This window comes from Lepisma saccharinum, chromosome 3 (assembly GCF_977018435.1).
Source record: "Lepisma saccharinum chromosome 3, izLepSacc3.1, whole genome shotgun sequence".
In the NCBI taxonomy this organism is placed as follows: Eukaryota; Metazoa; Arthropoda; class Insecta; order Zygentoma; family Lepismatidae; genus Lepisma; species Lepisma saccharinum.
Window position 1 is genome coordinate 43,379,593 of NC_139231.1, and position 27,235 is coordinate 43,406,827.

A 27,235-nucleotide genomic window follows, 5' to 3' on the forward strand; every position below is an offset into this window, starting at 1 on the left:
ATCATTTTTGGCTAAGCTATTTATGGCTACACTCTGTTTTTCATTTGTCAAATACGATTCAATTATTTGACCACCATGCAGAAAACGAAGTGTCTCGGGCTGTCAGCAGCCATTTTTTTAAAGTTATTGTGGAAGCCCTGGCATCGTAGGGACTGTGCAGACCACGGAGGTCTGCTATTCGTCGTTACTGTATATAATTCATGTCAACAATCAAAAGAAGTTTGACACCAACAATTTTCTCTAATAAGATGTAGAAACGTGAATAAACATGAATAAATATTGTGACTGTTCTTTACAGCACAAATTTATTTTACTTCTTATGTTCATTTGTAAATGTACCATTATAATTATTATATATTTTTAACTTCAAATGTTAATGTTGAAGTTGATGTTTTATAAAGTTGATTTTCTCTTTATGATAAGTTGTATTACGTTAATGTGTTTGGCAACATTGTCGTTGCCATGGTAACAGATTTAACAGTCATGTAATATTGTAACAGTTGTGAAGTTTTGTGATAAAAGTTTCTATCAAAAAGTGATTTGCTGCGTTTCCATTTATGCTAATATTCAGGTAATTTAGATATAGGTAATCAGCGCATAGAACTTTGGGTATCAGTTGTATAAGCCGGAGACACATTAAACTCGTTTATTTTAAAATAAAAATCATTGCTACTTACTTCATATGCATAGCAGAACATTTTTCAAGCTGCGGATCACTTCTTTTTCCATGAAAAAAGCGTTATTTTTAACATTATAATCATTTATTGGTCGTTGCTAATTCGGCGGGCAAATTTTGACTCACGTTGTCTATCGTCAGCTGATATGCAGTATCGTCAGTTGATGTGCAGTGTTTCCAAACTTATGAACCGATAAATGCCGCACAAACTATTCACAAAAGGTTTTTAAGCGAAAATTGAGGCTAGACTCTACTTTACGTCCTTATCTGCATGGTGATTGCTTCTTTGCGTTCGCGGTGCGCGATCGTGGTGCGGCACCCGGCATCTCTTCGGGTAAGTATATTTTTCTTTTTACACTTTCTTTTTACACTATCCATTCACGGGGTCGAGGTATGCCTACGAGGTTAGGTTAGGCCTGTTAGGTTAGGTTCCATTAGCACTCATTTCACCCCTAAATATGTGCTTCATCATCTAAAAAATTCCTCAGTACGTTCAATTGCGCATATCGGTTTTTCTCGATTTACTCCTTCAGGAAAATTTTGCTCGCTTTGGGATTTACGTTGTTGAATTCCTTATAAAATAAGCTTTCCAACGATATATGACACATATTCCTTAGGAAAAGGACGTAAACTAGAGTGTTACCTGAAATTGAAAAAAAAAAAAAACGCTCACACGTCATCTTGTAAAACTACCGCGTGGTTGCTACACTGACAGGGGGTTACATAATCGAACGCACGGAACATTTGATTCACGTAGTCGACGGTAATGGCGGCACGAGCTATCGTACAACGGAGATGCATGAATGACGAAAAATACCTTACTTACAGGCCAAATAAGTTGCACGATTCGAAAAAACAATTTCCCCGTCTTTAGAAAGTCCTCAAGAACGCAATTCCGTAAGTACTTTCTCGTATTTTCTCCTGTAAATTTGAAGAAATCCGTCTCCGACTTATACAACTGTTACCGAAGTTTGGCTTCGCCTTCGCGTATTGTGAAAGATAATTTTCATAACAGTACAGGAATAATTAATTAATCATCTACGGCAACAGCACAATATGCTTTCTTGAACACAAGCATAATTCTCTAATGCGTGGGCCACCTTGGGAACAGATGTAACAGTTTTGTATATTTTTTTTAATATTTTTAATTTTTTTTTTTTAGTTACAAGCAATGTTTCAAAATATCCATTTGGTACACGTTGTAAATTAGTTATAAGAGTTATAATCCTATAGCGCTATAGCTAATTTTGGGCCCTGGCTTACCTACCGACTGTTGGCCTCCCTCCCACGCGGACCACAAGGGGGCGTGGAGATCTGCAGACTAGGGGGACGGGTGGTCGGCCCGACCAACCTTCAGCCGTTGTAGGACTTCGCGACCGGATTACGCTCACTCACTCGGAGCTCCTCAATTTCCTCACGATGGTGGGTTGCCACCGGCACTATACACAGGTCGAAAATTCCCGGAGACTGAACTGAACGGATCTAACCCATGTCGTCCCGAACCGCCGCCCAAAGCGTGGTGCCTTAGAACGCACGGCTACGGAGGAGGACAGTTATAAGAGTTATTTCTTTTAATTTTAGAAATTTATCTCTCATTAGAGAATTGTAAATTGCTCTAGAAGCTTAACTAGGGTCACCTTTGGTTCACCTACCTTACTACAAATTAGCTGTGTTAATTAAGTCAACTACTGAACTATTTTTTTTTATAAATCCACATCCACAAAATCCACAATACATTCACTGAATATGGAAGGGGGATTTGCACACTGACCTAGGTACTGCAACACTTTAAGTCCCGCCGCCCTATCTGTAGGTCACGCCCTTATGAAGTTTGACCTTTGCATAATCATTCCACCAGAGACCTTAAGATGATAACATGTTGTCGTTTTTTTGTTTTTTTGTCAAGGACAGTGTATCTCCTGTGAATGCTGCATGCGCTTCAAGAGAGAAAAAATATTTTTATACAGTTTTCGTCTTGGCTATTCTGCAGAGATCCTGAAAGTACAGTGGCAACCATATGGTTGTCGTTGTGTGTATAGTGCATTTGCTTTTCGCATATTTTCTGTCTGCTTCAGTCATTTTGGTTTTTTTTTGGTTTTTTTGTCATTTCTATGACGGCGGCGAGGATAGACGGCAAAGTGGTTCATCAATAAATAACGATACTTACTAACTTTCTACCCCTTTTAAACCCGAAGGTTTATGGCTGCAGTAACACAACCCTTCCATCTGTCCCTATCCTGGGCAAGATCAATCCAATCTTTTCCATCCTTACCGATTTCCTTTAGGTCCAACTCAACGTTATCTCTCCATCTTCGTCTTTCGTCTTGGCCTTCCTACAGGTCTCTTACCATGAGGTTTCCCAACAAGAATCCTGTAAACTCTTCTTTCCTCTGCCATTCGTGCCACATGACCTGCCCACATAAGTTTTCTTGATTCAATTATGCAATAAATAACGATAGTCGCTAATTACCAGGAAACGAATTTATATGTAAATACATATTTATGTATGAAGCTGAAATCAGATATAAAAGGTAAAGTTCTCCCCTGTGCATAGCACCACGCCATGAAGGCGTATAGGGGGTGTGGGGGTTACGCCCCACACTTTCTTGATCCGGTCGTGAGTGGGGGTGATGTAATCAGCATCACGCCCCTGACCGCCTTTACCCCCCAGGGTTTCCCCCAGGTACCCATGTTATTCGACGCTGGGTGGCGCCGGGGTCGCTTCCATCGTTAGAAAAGTTCCCGGATTTGAACCGGCCGGGGATCGAACCCGGGACCTTTAGCATGGTAGTCAGACGCGTTACTGACTGAGCCACCGCGCTCATGTAGACTCGAAAAATCGAGGGTTGTTCAATAAATAAGTTTCCGTGTGTCATAAAATTTGTTACAAAAATAATTGAGTAACACCACATGCTCACTGAAGGCAGAGTAAGGATTTTTGATGAAGTTCAATCCGGTCGTCCCTCAACTGGCTCTACTGATGAGAACATCGCGAAAGTGGATGAGCTGATCCGGGGAAACAGAAGAATCAAGGTTCGTGGAATGGCCAACACCTTGGACATTTCCCTTGGGATCGCTCACATGATGCGGAAGTCCAGGCCGCAGTAAGTGTTACAAGGCTTCGATAAGCTGGTGCAGCGTTAGGACAAATGCCTCATTGTGCAAGGCGATTATGTTGAAAACTAGTGCAGGTATGTACTTATCTAGACATGTAGAGTTTGCATGTATATATTACGAAATAAAAATATTACAACATAGGTTATTTATTTCTTGAACGACCTATCTATCAATTCTTCAATAATAGAGTTATCGGGAATTTTTTTTTTTACAATTTTAAGGCCATATTTAACTCCTTATTTTGGTGAAAATAAAAAAATGCATTTTCATATTTGTCATATTCTTACTAAATATAAATCCGTTCCCTGATAATTACAGTACCATCACTATCTAAAATTTACAACACAAATATGCACTTCTATGAGTTTTGAAGTAGAGACTATAAGAATGGTATTATATGTGATATCACAATGTGTCATGTTGTATGTTTACATGTCACTTGTGTTCTGTTTATTCTGCTAATTTGGTTACAACGAGTTGATATATTATGCGAACCTTAACTAATAATAATCTAACATCCCGCTTGCAGTTGTGGAGGTCAGCGAACAATCCGTTCAGTATATACTATCCGCCTGCATACTGCATCTCAAGATCATACATGATATTTTTTTTTTACTATTTGAAGGTACAGAAATATCGCCCAAGATAATAACTAGGGTTAGGAATTTTATGACCAAAAATCACCAAAATGTGCAAAATAAAAAATGCTCTTATGACCTAAAGTTTAAAAAATATATATATGCACTACAATTTGAAAACGATGCCCTTACAACTGAACTGTTTCAAACACCAATATTTAACACATGCTGATATACTATTTTGGCTTCACTTGATTAGCTTTGAGATGCAAATGTACAGTGGATAGTCCCTGTAAATTTTCAAATAAAATTTATTGCTTATTGTCAGTCAGGAAAGCCTTGTACTGAGAAAGGCTTCTTTCTACTTCGGCTGACACAAGAGGAGCATATTTAAAGTAAACAACGCCATTCGGCTCAAGTCAGTCGCTCAACATCAGGGGGGGACATTGCCCACCAACCTTGGAAGGAAATCAATTCTAGGGGGGCAAGGAGGGAGTAAACATTGAGGGAATATTGCCCCCATCGATTTCAAATTTTATGCAAATAAAAATACATTTTGTAAAATTTTCTTCCTCGCTTCTTATCAAGTTCGGAGGCGAAGTTAGGGGGAGCCGAACGATGTAAATGAAAAAAGTTGTAAGAAGAGAGAATGCCATGGCGTCCCTTGGAATTATTTGCGGCCAGTGGCGAAACCACAGAGGTTCAGGGGGATTGACCCTCCCCCCCCTAACATTGGACGAAAGTCAATTCTAGGGGGCAAACATTGAAATTAAGAAAAGCATGGCTTTTTTTTTCCAACACGCGAGAATATGAACATGTGTTTTACAGCCATCCGCTAAAGTCCCAATAGTTTTTTTCTCTTTCCCTCCTTTCCTGACCTTGCATTCCAAAGTCCTTTTGTTATTGCATCAGCGAAGCCGTTTCACTTCTAAACTTCGTCCGTAGTAACTTAAAGTCGCCCCTATGTTTACTCACGCACGACCCATCGAATCGTATAGCTTCCTTTCCTTTGCCCCGCACCTCCACCAATTATCATACCCTTAGGTATGAGTGAGCTACATTCCCATTAAGATCCCTCATACCTAAGGGTACGATACGATAATATATTTATTTGTATTGAAGAAACATTGAATGCGTGCACAATTTTGTGTTAACATGTTGCATATGTATTTTCTTATGTCACGTTGCTCCATGTGTAAAACATATGTTCTACATGTGTCATATGTCCAAAGGGAATTCTATTCGTCATTTTGTAGTTCAAAAATACAGTTTGTGTGCTTGTCTTCCATTACTAGCTAACGTAAAATTGAACGTGTTGGAAAAATACCAGATAATGCCAATAATAATAATAATAATAATAATAATAATAATAATGCCATTATTATTATTATTATTCATATTATTATTATTATTACTATTATTATTATTATTGGCACGTTTATCCTCCTGGTACTTGCCCCTCCCAGACAAAAAATCGTGGTTGCATCTCTGGCTCAAGTTCCGTAGTATCGAGAGAATTTTTTTCTCCCAATAAAATTTTTGCAATGTATGATATCCGTTATTTTTTCCAAAACTTTCCTAATTTTCGTTGATACTCGTTGTCTCACTTCACCACAAGCACCATGTAAGTTATTCAGTTTTATTCACAACTTCCATCTGGTCCACTAGTGGTACTTCTAAATGTTCGAAAGCAGCTACAGCAGCAGGAAGAAATTCAAAATTTACTTTGATATACGAGAGCTTACCTGAAATTTCGTCTTGTGACATCAGTTCTCTGACTCTAATTTAATCGGCTTCACTGTTTTAAAATTAATGAATTATATTTTTCACGGCCTTCGAAAATAACTGTCTATTTATTGAAAAAAGCTAAAATATGCTGACTATGATCTATCAAAATATGCTCTATCACGTAGATATGGCCAAATATGCGTAAATATGACATTAAAAAGCACCGTAATTTAATTAGTTTCTTCACAATATGAATATGTGTGTGATATATATATATATATATATATATATATATATATATATATATATATATATATAACACATCATCCTTACAAAAACAAATATGCTAAGTCATGAAAATCCTATCCCTAATAATGACAGAGATTTTTTTAAAAAAATGAATGAAGTGTATCTAGCAAAGAAGACATGCTTGTTGCATTCTTTCGTGAAATACTAGATTTTTCATCTGTAGATAAAAAGATTAGATTTTTGAATTCTTTGATACTATAATTTTATAATAAAATTGCACCCGTGAAGAGAGGGAGGGTTACAAATCCCCCGCCCCCTTAGATAACACGGATATGTTAAAGTTTATTCCACTTCTGGATATGCAACATAGGAAATATAAAAGGGCGGTAATGAAATCCTCGGAAGCAACCGATTTAGCATTCGATGCGTATGAAAGGTTGCGTAACCCTTGTAGTACACAAGAAGTTTGGAATGCTAAGCTAATATGCTTAGTCTACAGAATACGTAATTAAATTCTAAAGAGTTATGGAAGAGGTTAAATATATTGGGGCATATTTGGACCACTAACCACTACCGAAATTGAACATAAGTGTTTTTACACTCTACCATATTGTTTGGCCAGTTGCCATTATTGCTGAAATTGTTGCAACATACACCCTAACCTGAAACATAATATTGCATCGTTACCATTCTCTGGCTTGTGTTTCGAAAATGCATTAGAAGATTTTAACAATGGCAATTTGTTCCGACTGTACAATATGTCAAAGTTCTGCTTTTCTTAGTAAATACCTGAGTGACTTGGTACTTCTTGTAGTTTCCGCAGGAAAATAGTCACTGCAATGATGCAATCTCACATAAATAGAAACTACTCATGAATAGACAACCACCACTTAGATGTCCGTCAGAGATATTTCCTTTCGTGGTGCACCAGTACACACTTCAGTCACATCCACGTCAGTCGATGATCCGTTGCGAGACGTGAAGTCTTCCTGTTGCTGATACTGCCTATTTGTTAGTGGGCCTTTTCTCTTTAACAGCACACTCGACACTAAAGTATTCACTAGTATCGATTCTATGTTTGTGAATGGTGGTAAAAAGGGAGAGGAAGGAGGGGAGGGGTATAATGAAATTTTGCACTGACCTCTAGATCAAGAGAGATACAAAGTGTGTTTAGAGGTCAGAAAAAACTTGGTTTTCGACATAAAATGGCAAGTTTGTTCTAAGCATATCAGTAAGCAATCCTTGGACCCTCTGCATTCTAATTTGGTGGATTCATGTGCGTTTTACATTACATGTTGACCTTTTGGCCAGGTTCTTTCAATTTTCACTCTCCTCTAGATATAAAGATGTGCAGTTTGCAAGTATTAGGGAGCTTTCAGACAGAAGCGCAGGCGGCAAACGGCATGTGTCTCTCGGAAATCAACCTTCAGAAATAAAAGCAACTTGTCGAACCACTGGCGTACGCAGAGGTTTGGGTGGGGGGGGGGGCTATGGGGCTGCAGTCCTCTCCGAAATTTTAGAAAATCAACATTATTAAAGAAAATCAGTTAAAAACTCGAGAAAAACCAGAGTGGTAAATGCAAACTCCCTTTAAAATGACATCGGATTGGCGTTTTTAAGAGTAGTAAGTTCTACTAAATATGCGAAATATCTTATTATGTATACTGTTCCCCTAGAAAGCAGCTGTGTACTACTTACTCACCTTTAGAATTTCAGCCCTTCCCGAAAGAAAATCCTGCGTACGCCAGTGTGTCGAACAGAAGTGACACGACAAGTTGCACGTGTCGGACTGAGCCGTTTCCTCAATACCGTGCATCGTATCGCCTTGGTCTGTTAGTAGGGCATGCGTGGTGAATGTTTGCTTATACAGACTAAAGGGGCGAACCTCCGTGTCGCTTCTGTATGAAAGCTCTCTAAGGGTTACCACGCTTTCTCACGTCGTAGAGTTTTTGAGACTCGCATACACTGAACCTTCTCAACACGTGATCTCAAAAGTATCATTATCCAAGGTTTATTGAAACCTTATTATTATTGCCGTACGCAGATTTATAATGATCTCTGAACGATGGTCTCTTTAAATTGTGTGTTCCTCTATCACTAAGTCTCTACTTATCTCTCTCATACGGTAAATGCTACCTGCTGCCTCTTCAGCAAGGCACACAAGGAACCTACGGCTTTGAGAGTGGGTTACTAGTAGTGGTGGGCGATATATCGTTCAGACGATATATCGTCACGATATTTGGCGTTATATATCGTCTATATCGATACTGAAGAAATATCGTATCGTATCGTCTGTGACGATATTTTCTTGACGATATATCGCGATATCAAATTTCCGATATCGTCCATATGAATCCATCGAAGATACTGTACCGATCGAGAATCTTCTAGAATTCCGAAATGGGTTGAGTTTCCTGTACAGTTGCACTGGGTATCGTCTTGCTAACTCCGTTGTCGACTAGACAAAGGCCCATCCATTAAGATGAGTTGTTTGGTTCCGTTCATATAATTGTCTAAGCAGCATTTATCGTTGTGCATTGGTCTCTTACCTATTTTATGAGATTCAGAACTATTGTTACTGAATTGATTTATAAAATACTACACTTGTATATTGAAATTAACTTGAAAAAATGTAAATAGCCGCATCACACTAACCAGCTGTCCAATGTTTCTGAAACTGGCGGCATTTTAAAGATACAAATTTCTTCTTTCTTTTGGTCGCAGGTTAATGAATATTCTTCGTCGTAACACGAATTATGATGAACTAGATATAAAAACAGTAAATAAATAAAACGTATAGCCAGAAGTAAAACCAAGTCCTACAAACATTGAAGATATTTGAAGTAAATCTTGAAGCTTTCGTGGCGACGAATGATGAAAAGATTCTCTCCGGCTATCGACCAGGTGAGAGAGTTCTTTCATCATTGAAAGTATTGTTTTTATTATTATTCAAACAGTGGGTGTTGAAATAACTTTATGCATATTTCAGTTAATCAAAACTGAACCTACAGTTTACAGTAATTCCGATCCACTATGTGGCTTCGAACCTGAGACTCCTCATTACAAGGCAACGGCGTTACGACTACGCCATCGGGGAAGCCCATAACTGACGTGGAACAGAAAAAAGATCATGGAAAAAATGATATCTTCGTTACAACTGGTCTGACGAAAGGTATTATATTTTAAATTAAGTTATTTTTCGCACAAAGAATGTCATGCAACATGATGAATTTCCCAGAGGATGATTTAGAGTGATTGGATAATTTAGTGGTGCCTATAATTACAGAATATTTTTTAGAATGTAGCAAGTCTCATTTCTTGGCAAAACCTAATTGTGTATTTTCTTTTTTTTTTACAGGTGAGTTCACATCTTTCTAGTTGGCGCCAATGGAGGGATTACGTAAGTGTGTTTAATTCGGTACAAAGTTGTCGTAGTCCACAAAATATGTAGGCATTCGTAGTTACTTTTCCCAATTGCTATTTCCTATGTCTTTGAAGTTTGTTTCATTACATATGATGCCTTCAGTTGGTGCTGTATTGTAAATAGTGTTGTGTCTCTTAACGGATGCAGATTGGTGTGCTCTTTTCATGCTGATAGTGAAGCACAACCACAGTTATGGCGGTGGATGTACTGTGACTAATGATGAAAATTGAAGGCTTTCAAATGTACCGTCTACGTTTCATGGGGAATGAATTTCGTCCTTGTTTTCGACTGTGAAAGCTCTTGTGCTTTAACTTAAATTATTTTCATACTAACTACATCACTGGCAAGTTTTATAAATCCCTGTGCATAACTGAAAGTCGCCAGTACCTATCTTGGATTTATAGAATGTCTACAAAAAATTCTACGGAACTTGTGACCTTGTTGGATAAGTGTACGTATCGTGTAGGTCCTTTATTTCGAATGGAATTAAGAATTTGGTCCAGATTATCTTGCTAATATGCCCCCTAAATCAAGTGAACTGTAACGAAAATAGATTCTTTTCTAACGAATTGAATAGTAGCCTTCTCAGTGGCACAGTAGCAGAGAGATTTCAGTATCAGACTTTATTCTGGACTTTCTTGTTGGTTTTCAGCGCTAAGATAATTGTGAATTATTAATTACGAGCCGTCGTGTCGCACTCATGATATGATTAATTTCCCACACAATCCACCATATCTACAATTTTTTAAAACTATCCAGACATTGTTGTGTACATTCACCTACGTGTAGATGTAACATTTCCCAAAATCTCTATTTATATATATATATATATATATATATATATATATATATATATATATATATATAAATCAAAGAAGGTAAAAGGAAACACTCACCGGACAGTAGAAAAATTCAAAATTTTCGCTAATTTCATAGCATCATCGGTGTGAGGAGAAATAGACGGAACCGCAAGACTGCCCTCTTGGCCCTCCTTGCTTTTATCCATTATATATATATATATATATATATATATATATATATATATATATATATATATATATATATATATATCGGTAGTTATTTGAATACTCTTTAAATATATTAACATGATGTAAACTGTGGGTAGGGTGTCTGGCTGGAGGGAGAACCGGATTTGATTCCGGAGTTGGTGATTTCACGTAGAAAATTTTCAAATTGGTGATTTCACGTAAAAAAATTTCGAAAGTGTCTCTAAATAAAGCGCCTCTGGAATTCGAAAATCACTCCTCATGAATGGGTATTTCAGCGAGGGTAAGGTGAGCGGCAAAGGCGTCCGGTGTTTGGTGCTCGTCACAATCACCTCCACTACAGTCCGGCTGCATTAGCCACGACCCTCTGTTCAAGCGCACAGGCGTTAACTCGACGTGTCCTGTATCAAAATGGGGAAGACTGCTGCAAGTGGGAAGCACGCCGGGAAACAGGTTCAGTCAAAAACATCTGCAATTGACAGAACGTTAAAGTTTCAAACACAGTAAAGTCGCCGTGGTCAAAAGTGAGAGATGATAGACAACCGAAAGCATAAAAGCGAAATAATGATATTAAATCCTCAGCGTAATTTCGCACATGTTTCCACCAACTCCCACTTTCATGTTTGAATTCGTCCATTCGTGCTAGGCACATCTTCCGTGGTCGAACAGTATGGGCGAGATCGAGAATGCGTTGGATCTTACCGCCATACACCCCTATGGGTTTTCATGGAATGATGCTTTAAGGTAAAGTGCCCAAATACCGTCTCACTAAGCCAAATCTTCAATTCTGAAAATTTGTTTAAGGTGTCCTAATTCCGTCCCCCTTTCCAGTTATTATCTACTCATTCATTTTTATGGGAAATTTGATTAAAACAGTGATAAAATCTCTTATAATAAATTTATTGAGATGAAAACATGTTTGTACATTTTTAAGACTTAAATTACATCTTATTACCCATCCAGACAAAAATCGCAAACAAAGTTTTGAACTTTTGTTGAAGATGAACACATCTCGTGGCACCACTGGAAGCATTTCGAACACTTTACCCATTTCTCTCCTAGCCTGTCTTGGAAAAAACGTTTTCCACAAATAGGACATGACGCATCTTCATCGCTTGAACTATCCTCGTCATCGGTGGACACCAGTGTTTCATCCTCAGAGTCGCTTGAACTTGAGTCATATTTCTTTGTTTTCTCTTTGGGAGGTTCTATCGATGATGTTCTAAGCTGATCTTTATCTTCAATGATGAGAAGGTTTTTTGGCCTTTGATTGGGACTGTTTCTTCTGACGCTCTCCGTCATTTGTTTCTTTTCCATATAGGCTTTTAGAGATATCTTATGTGGACTTCCTGTTACCAAGAATGAGGTCCTGGCTCTAGAAGATGTGGAAAGCTGGATTACTGAAACTTCCTGGATGTCTCTTGGACTTAACCACTTGAGGTGGAGCTGGAGCATTCTGGTTGTCATCATTCCCTCCATTGTCAGGCACAACTTTCCCGATGCGAGGGGGGGGGGGGGGCACGTGCCCCATCGCACCCCTTGGCGCCACCCTTGATGTCATTCTTAAATTTGGCAATCTCAAAGGGGACAGATTTAGGACTCCCAGTTATAATAACAATAGCGACTGCTCCTGACCAAGCCACTACAGCTATATGGTTGTGACAACTGGAACGCAATATTCAAATACCAATCTATAATTTTCAAACGCTAAATGGTGATAAAGTTACCACAAGGTGTCAATATAACAGTTTCAAGTTGATTTCACACTGTAGCAAGCTTTCACACAAACTATTTTTGAAAAATTAAAGCCTGAATGAACAGAATAAAGCAAAGAGTCACTGCCAGTAGGCATCCGACTGGTTCTGAAGATTTTCCTGCCGCTCTCGAAAAATGGCAGCACTTTCCATGGAAGTTAACGAGGGGGACGAATTTAGGGCAGAGAACGGATTTCGAACACTTTACCTTATCTTTTTACCATTATTTATTCTGAAACAGACTCAACAACCGTTGATGTTTCACACGTACCTGACCACTTTATTAATATTTACAAGTGAAAGTTTTATATATTGTGTATATTTCTATCAATGAAAGTAAATAAAGAGCAACAACAATGAAACAAGCTTTATTCTTAATCAAAAATAACATTGTCATATTAAATGATATTTTAAATCTTTTTTTTATTCTAATGATTTATCAAAACAGGACTTGAATTCTCTCAGTGGATTTTTACTGATGCCTACTTTGAGTAAATTAATTGTGCGCTAGTGACACGTTAGATTATGCATTCTTCTTTCAAGAAAGGAACCAGTTTACTATTTCGTCTACACTGACTTCCTATTGTTACAAGCAAACATATTCTCAATTCTCCACATGGTCTCTTTGCTATACACTAATTCGAAACATTGCGATGATCAAATTACAGTCAGGCCTATACCAATATGTGAAATGCGACAATGCAACTAAATTTGAAAAGAAGTTAAACAGTGAATCTATTTTGTTAGTCTCAGCGTACACACTTTATCATATTTTGTGTATTTTGTGGAGAATAACAAGCAGTGAACCATTCTGTCTCTCTCTTATTTGAAAAGTCCAAATATGTCAGTTGTAAAAGAGAATTCCGCACGCTCTTCAGTATTTAATTTCTACCGTTAATAAACAATATATTACTATTGCATAAGATTGTAAACCATTAGCTAACAATGAAGAAAGCACCTTTCGATGTAGCACACATCAGAAGAGATAATGATATTTCCCTTGTCGGTTACACATCTCAACTTTTCACATTGCTATATCATGCCATGTTAATTTGTCCATGTTAGTAGAAGTACCTCAAAGGATCTTGGAGTTTTTTCATCAAGGCAAATCCATAGGGGTCAGGTAGCCATATTTTGTGGCATGTTCTGAAAGACAGAAAAGAACACTTCGGTGACCTCCAGTGGCAGATTATAACGATACTCTCCATGTCACACTTACTATACCTACTATATCTTTTCTTGACTTACTTTAAATGAAGGTTTCATGTTGAAATTAGATGCCATAAAAGGGACGATTGCCTCGATATCCACATTCGTCCATCCACGATAATTTTTTCGTATATGGTTTCATCTTCGAGGGTGGTGTGGGATCTTACTACAGAAAACCACCAGAAAACGTATGGGGAACGGAGGGGCAAGGATATTTTGTATCTAAACGATTAAATGTCAAAAGGGTGATTTGGGGTCGAATGAATTCAGTTACGTAACAAGTCTTACTTGCTTGTAGTGAGTACTGAGAAATCTGTCAAAATTGTTTTAGAATTTGAAATAACCTAGTGTATCCACGAGCAAATTCTAATCAGGATTTCTACCATCTGTCGGATTAATTGCATATAATAGTGGCGATTGGATGTAAAACTTCGTCCCTTATATTAAAAGAAGAACATAAATTAAGAGAAGAGTATTTGAAACTAAAATCCTTAGGAAAACATATGGACCTAAAAGGGATGAGGAGACAGTGAGTGGAGAAGATTACAAAATTTAGAATTGCATTATTTGTATTCATGTCCAGATATTATTACAAACATTAAATCAAGAGGACATAGGAGGGCAGGGCATGTGGCACGAATGGGAGAGGAAAGAAGGGTTTACAATATTATTGTTGCGAAACCTGATGGTAAGAGACCTGCAGGAAGGCCAAGGCGAAGATGGAGGGGGGGTAAAAGTTGAGATGGACCTAAAGGAAGTCGGTAAGGATGGAAAAGATTGGATTGATCTCGCCTAGGATAGGGACAGATGGAAGGCTTGTGTTGCTGCAGCCATAAACCTTCGGGTTTAAGAAGACTAGATGTTGGTTAGTTAGCGGCGATTGGGTGCCAATTGGGGAGGATGGGGCAAGGGAAGTTTAATTCTTTGGTTGACATGGCTTGGCATTAATGGGCCATTGTGCGGCGTCAAAAGTGTGTGGGAGGAGGGGACTCCCACTCCCACGTCCCCTTAATCGCCAGTAAATGGATAAGCTTCTGGATTTTCTCAGTTTTTCTACAAACATTATAATTATATCGTAAGACCACCATACACAAATCGAGAAGAGAACATGACCATATCTTTCAAGACTTTTTGTCTAAAAGAGACCGAAAACAAGAGACTGCTGCAACACGAGACCGAGGCAGATTCATCCTACTGACTACATAACAGGTAGTGGGGGGAAACATACATTTTGTGGTTTTATCCGTACTGCTGTATGGAAAGCAAAGCATAAAAATTACCTTTGGTACACATACTACATAGACTACATACAAAATAGTGGTGAAACCTACCTTTTATAACTTCCTCCATATCTAACATCCTGTTCAAAAAGCTTTCGTTGTCAAACCCTGGTTGAGTGCCTCCATAATCAGTGGGCAGCACAAGAGGGTTAATGTAGGCATCATAGTGGGTCAGTTCTGATGCATGAATGGTGAGCTGTAAACAAATAAATATATTTTGGAATAGACACTTAAAATGCAAAGAACTAATATTTACTAACACTACTGTAAACGAGCCATAATTACGCCCATACAACTGTAATTATTACCGTGTTGTATGTGCTTATAAATGTTGTAAATCCAGAGGTTCTGGGTTCGAATCCATGGAAATGAATTAGTATCTCTAGTGTGATTTCAAGACTTCATTAACTTACAGATAGAGAACTCGCGTAAGAACATCTGCAAGACACAAAAATCACAACTGCCGGCTCGTTTTAAATGAGAAAATGTCTGTTTCTTGCCTCAAAGGCATTAGGTTTATTTTTGGCTTTATTTATCTCATGCTATAATCAGTTTTCCATAACACACTTTACGTTACACTCACCTTGCTTAGCATTTCCTTAGACAGGAATGGACTCACTAGCTTGTGTGCAATGTGGAAGTAGAAAGGCGTGTACAATGAGTGAAGGGCTTTGAAGTGAACTGGATAACCCTGCTGCAAGAATTAATGTTCAATATTAGTTGAAGCTTCGAACATGAGCAGATATTTAAAGATTTGGTACGCGTGATTTATACAACGTCCTTTCCAAAGGTAAGATACTAGGGTGAATCACAAGGTGGTACCGTTTTGCGGGACAAAAGCTGATGGACCTACAAATCAAAATCACCCATCTTTGTTAACAGTAGACCTCGGAATTTAGGTTTTAAAACTATTTTATTCCTTATCATCAGCATTTCATTAAAAAATGCAACAACTAATGAAAATTTTTAGTGTCTAAAATAACCTATTTTGCTTGTTAGAACCTATTTTAGGTTTATGCACCTAAATCAAACCTTTGAGTCCCACAGTCAGCAGAAGTGGGGTATGGTTGGCGGACTACAATGTGATCCTCCCAGCTAGATCCGATGGATCCGCTGACCAACGACATGTGCGGTCCTCCATTCATATTGGGGGTTAGGCGTAGAGCTGACAACTCTACACTGTAAAAAGACATGTCAAGAAACAGCAATATGAGTCCATGGATGTTCCCAAGGTAAAATATTCCGGAGGTAAAATAGTCCCCCATTCGGATCTCCGGGCGGGGACTACCTTGGGAGGTCCCTGGACTAAGGATAAGATCTACATTAGGAATAAGGATATTAAATTTGGCACCTGGAATGTTCTGAGCCTTTACTGGCCTGGGGCATTTCAGTGTACAGTTAATGAGATAGTTAATTATAAATTAGATGTAGTAGCTGTCCAGGAAGTAAGGTGGCCAGGAGAAGGGAATTGTAAAACTAAAATTATACTTTTTCCTATGGTGGTACTGAAAATCATAATTTTGGAACAGGTTTTTTCATATATAATAGAATTATCTCGACTCTTAAAACAGTAGAATTTATTAATGATAGGATATCATATGCAGTTTTACAGGTTAGGTGGTGTAAAATTATTTTAATAAACATTAACGGAAGATAAAGATGATAATACTAAAGATGATTTTTATGCTGAGTTAAAACAGGTCTTTGATAAATTTTCTCAGTATGTGATATGAAAATTCTGTTGGGTGACTGCAATGCACAGATTGGCAAAGAAGAGACATTTAAACCCACGATTGATAAAGAAAGTCTTCATGAATTAAGTAACATAATCAGATAGATCATATTCTCATTGAGAAGGCATACTAGTATAATTGACGTTCGTACACATAGAGGTGCTGACTGTGCAAGTGACCATTATTTAGTAATTGCTAAATTAAGAGAAAGACTCTCAGTGATAAATCATAAGCAACAAAATCTATAAGTTATAAAATTTAATACAGGAAAATTTGCTGATGAAAGAATTAAGAAAGATTACCAAATTAAACTGTCAAATAGATTTGATGTTTTGCAGCATTTAAATTATGATGAAAATATAAATGAAACAGACGTAAATAAGAATTGGGAGCACATACATAATGCAATAGAATCAGCAGCAAAAGAAAGTATAGGATACCATAAACCAATAAAAAGTAAGCCATGGTTTGATAATGATCTAATAGAAATAAGAAATCAGGCTAGATTTGGGTGGTTAAATAACTCTGATGATACAAATCTAAGCAATTATAATAGAATAAAGCGAGAAGATAACCGCACGTTTAGAAGTAAAAAAAAGATTACTTGAAAAGCAAAATTAACGAAATTGAAACAAACAGCAATAACAAGAATATCAGAGATTTTTATAAAGGTGTAAATTGAATTTAGAAAGGGGTGGCAACCTAAAGTAAACTTGATAAAAGATAAAGACGGCGATTTCTTAGCTGACCGAAGATATATTCTAAATAGATGGAAGAACTACTTTAATGACCTTTTAAATGTTCATGTAGGAGATAAATCAGAAGTCAATGAAGTACACACAGCAGAACCTTTAGTTCCAGAACCTAACTTGATTGAAGTTAAAGATTCTATTAAAAGGCTAAAGAATAACAAAGCACCTGACGTTGATTTAATACCAGCTGAGTTAATTAAATATGGTGGAAATTCATTAATATGTCAAATTCATAAATTAATTTGTTTAATATGGAATAAAGAAGAAATCCCTCAATAGTGGAAAGAATCCATAATTGTTCCTGTGTTTAAAAAAATGATAAAAGGAACTGTAATAATTACCGTGGAATATCTCTACTCTCAAGAACATATAAAATATTATTTAACGTTCTTTTAACAGGACTAACTCATATGCTAATGAAATTATAGGTGATTATCAATGTGGATTTAAACGTAACAGTTCAACTACAGATCAAATTTTTCACATTAGACAGACACTTGAAAAAAAGTGGGAATATAATCAAAATGTCCATCAGCTATTCATCGATTTCAAAAAAGCATATGATTTGGTCAAAAGAGATAAATTATATAATATATTAGTAGAGTTTGGAATACCTAAGAAGCTTGTTAGTATGATAAAAGTATGCACCAGTGAAACAGAAATTAATATTCGTGTGGGTATTAATGTGTCTGACAAATTTACAATTCATGATGGGTTAAAACAAGGAGATGCATTATCTCCATTGCTCTTTAATTTTGCCTTAGAATATGCTGTTAGGAAGGTAAAAGAAACTAACAAAGGACTAGAATTAAACGGTGTGACTCTGTTGTTAGCATATGCAGATGATGTAGACTTATTAGGGGATGATATAAATACAATTAAGAATAATGCTAAAATATTTTTCAAAACTGCTAAAGAGATAGGTTTGGAAGTTAAAAAAGAGAAAACTAAATATAAGCTTACAGGCCGAAACCAAGTGTTAGGTAATAATCAAAATTTAATTATTGATAACAACTCGTTTGAACTAGTTTCCAAATTCAAATACTTAGGAGTAATATTAACAAATGAAAATTATATTAAAGAGGAAATAAAAAGTAGGCTTAATTCAGGAAATGCATGTTACTTCTCTCTTCATAAACTTTTGTCTTCTCGTTTAATAGCTAAGGAACTAAAAGTTAAAATATACAAAACAGTAATTTTGCCTGTAGTATTATAGGGATGTGAAACTTGGTCCCTTACATTGAAAGAGGAACATAAATTGAGAGTGTTTGAAAATAAGATCCTTAGGAAAATCTTTGGACCTAAAAGGGATGAGGAGACAGGTGAGTGGAGAAGGTTACATAATTTAGAAGTACATAATTTGTATTCATATCCAGATATTATTAGAATAATTAAATCAAGAAGACGTAGGTGGTCAGGCCATGTGGCACGAATATGAGAGGAAAGAGGAGTTTACAGGATTCTTGTTGGGAAACCTGATGGTAAGATACCTGTAGGATCGCCAAGACGAAGATGGGAGGGACAACGTTGAGATGGACCTAAAGTAAATCTGTAGGGATGGAAAATAGTATATAGATCTTGCTCAAGATAGGGACAGATGGAAGGCCTGTATTGCTGCAGCCAGAAACCTTCGGGTTTAAGAAAGCTAGAGAGTTAGTTAGTTAATTAAATCAAACCTTTTTTTTAGGTCTTTATGTAATTTTTAAGATCTACAGGGTTTTTATATCACACCGTATGTGCTCTGTTTGGTAACCAAAAAAAACAATTTCTAATGTGTTTGAAACATACTCTCCCTCGATTGCCCTCCCTCCAAGTGCATGGAATTTTTAAAAGCACTAAACAAAGCAAAAATTTATTACGGTACTTTTGAAATTTTGTTTTTAACAATTGTACATACATACCTAATCAGTATTTTCACGAATTTTGAACCATTATGTTTTTGGAATCTAGTTCATGATTTTTTTTACCTTTATTTAAAATGTTTAGAACCAATTTTAGGATTTTTGGAGCCCATTTTAGGAGACTAAGAGCACACTTTTTAGAAATTAAAAATCCGAGTTCTAGATTTCAGATAGGCAACCATGTGGAGAGGCCCAACACCCGCAGGTTTGTCAGTCGAGACCAGAATGCTTGAGGAGAAACTTGCTCTTCGTTTTCTCCTACGCCACTATTAAAAAATTGGACTGAATTCTCTAGAGACAGCGAATTAAATCTGTAGCGTTGAAGGTGAAGGGTCACTCCAGGGGACCTCGAATAATTCTCCACGAGTTTACCACAGAGCAAGCTCATCAGAGTGTCGGTTCATTTTCTTGGAGAACGAATAGTATCACTTACGATTTTTTTTTATCATCACAGACAGCCGCCAGGTATCAAGGGATTGCATCATGACAGTTTGTATTTGCAGGACTGTAGTTCGCAGAGTGACTAGCTGCGGTGTAGGGATGAACATGATACCAGAAACGTTACGTATTAATGACTCCCCCGCAGCTTCAGTAAATCTTATTATTTTATTTTATTTTATGCTGAGCACGTTTCAAAGACTTGATACAGGCTTATGCTTTACAATGATACGTTAACATTATTCAAGACTTAAGATCAAAGCAGGTATAAAAGACAATAATAATATATACTACAGATTAGCTAAGATTATACTAACATACAGTGTATAATTTACAATGTTATGGATATGTACTACAGGTAGAAGTTATGTATGAAACAGTCATCAATTCTACAGTAAATCAAAAGTCATCATTGAATATATGTAAACTTATTATTTATCATATTATCAAAAATAGTTTTTTTTGAATTCTTCCTAATGAATATTTCTGATTTCTAGTATTGTCAGCTACTACAGTTTGACAATATATGTGTGGCAGCCAAATGTCTATTGTGTATACCAGGTATACAATCTTCTATGAACTTTGCTTTTTTTCCTCTGATTGCGTCTGTCATCTGAACGTAGTAGGGATATTGTATGTAACTATTCTCATTGCTAATGCAGTATGTAAATAGCAGAAGTTAATTTATAAAAACATAAAAAATCTTTCCTGTACATTCTTCATTTTCACGCTTAGTTTATGTACAATAGACTAAGGTAAAGAGAGAACACCTTTTATGTATGTAATGAAATGCTGTGACATGATCGTATGCACCTGCAAGTATCCAGGGATATCACTCCCGCCACGATTTTGACAGGCTAAGTGACTGACGTTGCGTGCTACGAAGATAGAGGTCCTAGATTACATTCCTGGTTTAGGCGCGGACGGTTTCTCTGTGTTCACTCATCTATTTTATCAAATAAATATTCTCATTGCCACGGTCAGCCATGAGAGGCAGGAAACGTAAAGTATCCAGCACACCAATACAACTTACCAACACCACGTGGCAGAATACCTTGACGAATGTGTACGTCATTTGCTTCAAGTGTACTAGCTTCACGTTCCTGCAGTCCATTATAACTACTAATCCTCCAACTTGAAAGGTTTGGTCAAGCAATAGAGCGTCCAGGGAGGTGAATATGCTTCTCCACATTTGCTCCACCGTCAGCTTCGAAAAATCGTAATTGCCTGAAATAGAAATCCGGTTTATCATCAACATAGAGGAATAAATAACAAGCATTAGAGTATTATATACTAATCATTTTAAAGGGCATGTGTTAATAATCATATGTGGCGTGATCTTCGGGTATAGTAGATTCGAATCCATCGTGAGGCATTGCTCTAATCATTTTCCTTTCATAATTCCTTTTCCTTACCTTGCTTTCTGTAGTACAGTGCGTTCGAAAAGTCCCCGCACTCACTTTTGAAACACTACTAAGGCATTCATCTGGATGAATTGGCAAGACTGTCCGTAGGGATAGGTATGATCTTGAAGAACGAGTTTATGTTATGTTTAGAGCAGTGCCGCTGTTGCAGTTCTTGGTGTGAGACGTAGAATCACAGTTTGCCAAGAATGACTTTTACGCCCGCATAGCGAATCGCTTTGTTGGAAGCATATTTTGAGTTTAAGTTATATCAAAGATGTTTGGAGAAGTAGAGAAGTCTATTTCCCGATGATCCGGCACCAGATATAAGTACAGTGTATGATAGTTTCAAATTTAGTTTCAATAATCTTGTTGTGGATTTCAACACGCAGAAAGTGGTTTCCGTCTTGTCAGCGTGTTGTTGACTCCAGAGATTTCAGTATTACTCGCATTTAGTTTACAAATATTTTTTTTTGTATATTTTAAGATATAGCTAACAAATGTATGTATTCATTACGTTGACAAGTTCAATAAATTTTAAGCATTCAGTGCGGGGACTTTCGAACTCTTTTGGGAAAAATATATGTCGTAATTCTTATTTCCTCATAACAACATTGTGTGCTTGTGGATATCATCATTGATTCTTGGGTAAATTTCATTACTGCACTTTGGATTTAAAAAAGAAATACTGCTTTGAAAGGGACGAAAAAAGCACATGTAGAGTTTTAGACCGTAGTTGGCAACAGTGCCAGTGCTTGTCCACCAACTTCCACATATTCTGGAGGCAAAGGAATTGCTTACAGCCAACCTGCAACCACCAGATACCATTGTACACAGTAAGGAATAGCGTGTGATACGTAAGTTGCCACTACAATGCTGCTTAAAAGTTGAAGCAGCTGAATACAACACCACATTGTTCTTAATATTTCGAGTAGGAAAGCAAAATGAGAACATACTCACGAAGTAATTTGCTACATAATTACGTTATGTAACTCTTATTCCATTCACTAAGAATTGAGCTTTATAATTATCCAGAAATAAGGGAGAGGTGGTACCTCAGACGGCTTGAAGCATCGCACAAAAGGCGATTTCCGAAATTCCCACAACGTTGGACCACGTCACTACACCTGTCATGTTCCCTTCTACTAAGGAACTACATGCATTACTTTTTAACTTGAAACCTCTGTATATTATATGTTGGGTTGACAAGATTACTCCACACAGATAAGGTACGGACATTTTGGTAAGTGGAACTGCATTGCATGAAAACTCTCTCCAGAAGCAAGAACATAGTTGCATATCATATACCATACTTAAAAAAAACACAGTGATATCACCCTTCGCCCTTGCCAGATGCCTACAACAAGACGAGACCATCACATCCAACGAGGAGAAATACCATATGAATCCCAAACTATTATCAAGCATCTTTGTGAAAAACGATTCAAGTGAAAGGTAATGGCAAATCGGCAAGGTGTTTTTCTGTACAACTCAGTGAGTCTCAATCAGAGGTGACAGGAAAATGTATAGGATTCTTCGGTGTTGGAAGGAATATGTGTTTAATCTGCTCTGAAACTTTTTGAAAATAAACTTGCATTTGGTATTGTAAATCAAAGATTGGATACATGAAGAATGTGAGTAAAGCTAGATGACATCTGATTTACTCGTGATTTGTTACTGACACCATTTTAAATTAACATTTTTTACACTTTTTTATACATGTGTGCTTTAGCTTATATTTTTTCTGTAACTATATACAGTATGCAATACATATTTCTCGAAGAAGGTTGAAAGCAATGCGTTACATTAAATACCATACTTTCTTTAAATACTTTCTGATCGTGGAAGACTACACAATCCGAGAGGACAAACTTAAACGAGGTTGGAGAAATCGGTGGAAGCATGCACAACATGTTTTGTATATTATCCCTTGCTTGTTGTGCTGTGATTGCTTTTACAACTCTTAATGCATTTTGCCGATGATGTTATACGTGAAACATCAATGTTGTTTCAGCAGCAGACTTTTTTTTTTCAGAACCTGCTTCCTTGTCTACATTCCACTTGTAGCTGCCACCCCTATTTTGCCACTGGAATCGTCCAGTTAGCGCATGCGTACTTGCGTTGATGGTCGCGACGAAGACAGCCTCTTTAGACTCCGACCTAGGTATGCGCCACCAATTATAGGAATTAACGATTGTTAATCTTCACATATTACCTTTTCTGTTAAATATTTTGTATTGTGAATACATGAAGAAGAAAATTTGTATCTAGGATTAGGGCGACCATAAAACACGTACCTAGTCGAATGATGGCAATTGTTCTACCCTTAGAGTCTTTTTCTGCCAGAACTTTATATATTTCTCTGTCGCTGAATTCCTCACTTTCAGATATCGATGTTGGCTCGAAGTACTCCGGATATGCCCGCTTATACTCATAGAATTTTTGTAACTGGAAATAAAATAAAAAGTGATCAATTTCGAGTCTCGTTTGACCTCCATGAAACATGTGAACGTATGAAAATCTTTGAATTGAAATATGCACAAAATATCATTGGGCAAATTAGAATACGAGCAATGGAGTTCACAATATTCTTGAACCACGATTACTTTTACCCCTTATACACTCTCGATTTATTATGATTGTTATTAATTTAAAAATAAATATGGATTTACCTAAAACATTTGATTATGTGAAATATGTTCCATGATATTGGGCGATATTATTTTTATCATTTAGAGTTTTTAATATGGCTTATTTTTTCTTTATGATCGAATTATTGCAACGAAGTAGCCTACGTGATCGATTGAGAAGATCTGAGAGTAACTCCGAAAAGAGTGAATAATTACGATGGATTGTTACTGTTTCTTCAACCACAAACAATTCTCTAGCATGTTAAATAAATTAACTATAGTACTATAATAAATTGTACTTGCACATGGTCAGACTTTATGTATTCGAGAGGAGTTCTATGTTTAAATCTTGGGGTTTTGTCCAGTAACATTCATTCTGGTCACCGCAGTTGCCCAAAAGGTATAAAAGTTGTGACGTTCCTTTCTGTTGTTCGCCACTCGATCACTACGTCACGGTAGCTACCCAATCTCCTTGTGCGGCGGAGTTATGAGACTCTCCTTAATGCTATGCTACACTGATCATTCTCAGGACGTAACGATTTGAAAAAGAAATAGCTTCTTGTCATTTACAAATTTAATAACACATTTTACCTTTAAACATTAACTGCAAAATAACAACAATATTCACAAACACAATCACCTTTCAATTAAGCTGCGGATTTTCCTTTATAACAGTGTTTTTCACAAACTTAACATCATCTCCCGCAACTCAACTTACTTTTTCCTTTTCACGCACTGTTGTCACAGCTGTTGTTCCGGCAACGGAATCAATAAAACATTAGACAGTTCTACCAATGTTTATAAACCGGAAATGACTTCCGCTTCCGATATTGCGTGTAACAAATATATAGCAAAAATTACAAATTTAAATCAAACAACAGTATTGAAACTAACAAATATATCAAACAGCTGTCTGTGAAATTAACAGAAAACAAATAAACTATTACATATGGCCAAAATAAACAAGGCGTATCAAAGTGACTTTAAATAACTAGATTAGAAATGAAAACACAACGCAACTTTGCTTTAGTTTCTTGTAGAATGATGTATTTGCTTACCGATGCCAGAGCCACCTCTTGGTCGAACCAGTTAGCTCGTAGAAATGACAAAAGGAAACAATCGTCCAGGCGAGACGTCAGACCGGGAACACCTGTAGGAGAGTGTCATATAAATACTGTATAATACAACATACACGTCGAAATTGTTCATTAACCTTAGTGTTAAATGTTTTCCTTGCTTGTGGTTCATACGAGTACAGCAACATTTACGATAGTGTATGAGTAGAACACTTACTTTTCACTTTATCCCTGAATGTGACAATATCTTGTTGAACGGTGTCTGGATTTTCGTTGACCTCTTTCTGTGCTTTCTTCTTCCATTCGTCCGGAAGATTGTACTTGTACTTTGGATCTGAGAAGAGGCTCTCGTATTTCTGCATAGTCACTATAAAAAAGGAACAAAATGGTTTCACTTTATCTTTGCTTTCGCGGGATTTAATAAAGAAACCGTAGCAGAAACTAATTGCACTTAAGTAGTGTATATTGATTGTTTCAAAATAATACTTGGTACGAGTGCTTTTTTATCCTCTTTTTTTATCAATTGAATATCAGTTTTTGACATATTTTGACAATTTTTTGTCGATGTTTTAGCGTTTAGCGATGTTTTAGTAAAATTTCCCTTTTTTCCCACTCATACTTGGTACGAGTCCTTTTTTATCCTCTTTTTTTATCAATTGAATATCAGTTTTTGACATATTTTGACAATTTTTTGTCGATGTTTTAGCGTTTAGCGATGTTTTAGTAAAATTTCCCTTTTTCCCACTCACACTTGTAGGTATGCATTTGTATCCTCTTTTTTTATCAATTGAATATCAGTTTTTGACATATTTTGACAATTTTTTATCGATGTTTTAGCGTTTAGCGATGTTTTAGTAAAATTTCCCTTTTTTCCCACCTCACACTTGTAGGTATATCACGATCTTACGTGATATAACTTAACCTATTCATTTTTTTTATTACGTGCTAAACTACACGAGAGCCTCTACGTGCTTTGACCTACTTTAGAGAGTAGTAGTAAGTATGCTACGTTCTGGAACTACCCTTTGACCTACTTTTTATTTTACGACGTTTTACGGACTAAACTAACCTACAATGAGAGAAAAGTGGACAGAAAAAGCTCTGGCATCACTTTTTAAGCTATTTTTTACCTCCTGCAAACTTTGCTCTTATGCTAACTCGTCCTTTGACCTACTTTTGAAATGACTTACGATATTTTCCTATAAGGCAGCTGTCTCCTCTTACTGTAAGATCCCTCAGTGTAATCTACTACGAATTGCTAATAGGCTTCTGCTCTCAGCGTAGTCCGTTTTTTTTACGGACTAAACTAACCTACAATGAGAGAAAAAATGGACAGAAGAGAAGCTCTGGCATCACTTTTTTAAGCTATTTTTTACCTCCTGCAAATTTTTGCTCTCGTCCTTTGACCTACTTTTGAAATGACTTACCTATAAGTCTGTCTCCTCTTACTGTAAGGTCCCCTCAGTGTAATCTACTACGACCTGCTCTCAGTGTAATCTGCTACGATGTTTTTTTTTTAAAAAAACTCTCATGTGCGATCTTCTACAATGTGTGCCCCCCCCCCTGCTACGACCTAACGGGACCTCTCTCCTACGATGTTTTTGGGCCCCCCCTGCTACGTTGTTTTTCTCCTCATGCTGAAAAAAAATGGTATTGTAGCGGTATTTGAAATCGACTGTGCTGCGTGAAGGGCATGTTCACTGAACAATAGGAGAGCTTGGAAGAGTACTTCCTGACTTTTCATCGAAAAAAAAACGGAGTGCGATGATGATGTTCAGTTCAGACAATTGGAATTGGGGGACTAATTTTTCGGATGCGGATTAATCCACCTCGCAAATCTCTTATAATCCGAAAAGCTCTCTGCCGTGGAAAAAACTTCCATATCATCTAGAGCGACTGTTCTGCGAGTTGATTCTAACAGACGTAAAGGGATTTGTGGATGGGACTCCCATGAAACAAGCCTAACCGCCCTTAACGTATTGTGGAAGAAAAAATACACACTCGCAGAACTACATATTTTTTTTTTTAGCATGGATTTTTTTGTTTGTGTACCGTTGTTGATAGGAAAAAAATGTGTGTGCGGGACACATTATTAGGCATTTTTTTTATTGCGTTTGATATCAAAGTGGAAGTGGGGTTCGGATCTTAACAGAAAAGTATGAGCCCTTCGATTTACTATGGCGAGGCTCACGATCTTACGTGACACAACTTAACCTAACAATTAATGAACTTGGAAAATTAGAAAGAAAAAAAAACAATGGCGAGCGTAACATGGCGATG

The 27,235-nt window shown here is 36.9% G+C and overlaps 2 protein-coding genes across 4 annotated transcripts in view; both read right to left on the reverse strand.

The window, feature by feature from the left end:
- Positions 1–7,406, reverse strand: part of LOC145985763 (clavesin-1-like) — a 28,154-nt gene extending 20,748 nt beyond the window's left edge. For both annotated transcript variants that reach the window (XM_083119837.1, XM_083119836.1), the window contains exon 1: positions 7,138–7,406. The gene's annotated coding sequence lies outside the window, so the exon portion shown is untranslated. The remainder of the gene's footprint in view (positions 1–7,137) is intronic.
- A 5,479-nt stretch (positions 7,407–12,885) lies between these two features.
- The window catches only part of LOC145985764 (clavesin-2-like), a 29,242-nt gene continuing 14,892 nt past the window's right edge, over positions 12,886–27,235 (reverse strand). The window contains exons 2-8 of one of the 2 annotated variants that reach the window (XM_083119838.1): positions 25,173–25,322; positions 24,938–25,029; positions 23,547–23,697; positions 20,880–21,073; positions 15,606–15,716; positions 15,074–15,218; positions 12,886–13,679 (exon numbers count right to left, since the gene is read on the reverse strand). In XM_083119838.1, coding sequence (XP_082975964.1) covers positions 13,633–13,679; positions 15,074–15,218; positions 15,606–15,716; positions 20,880–21,073; positions 23,547–23,697; positions 24,938–25,029; positions 25,173–25,317 — 885 coding nt within the window. In that variant the 5' untranslated portion in view covers positions 25,318–25,322 and the 3' untranslated portion in view covers positions 12,886–13,632. The remainder of the gene's footprint in view (positions 13,680–15,073; positions 15,219–15,605; positions 15,717–20,879; positions 21,074–23,546; positions 23,698–24,937; positions 25,030–25,172; positions 25,323–27,235) is intronic. The other variant, XM_083119839.1, reaches the window with a different exon arrangement.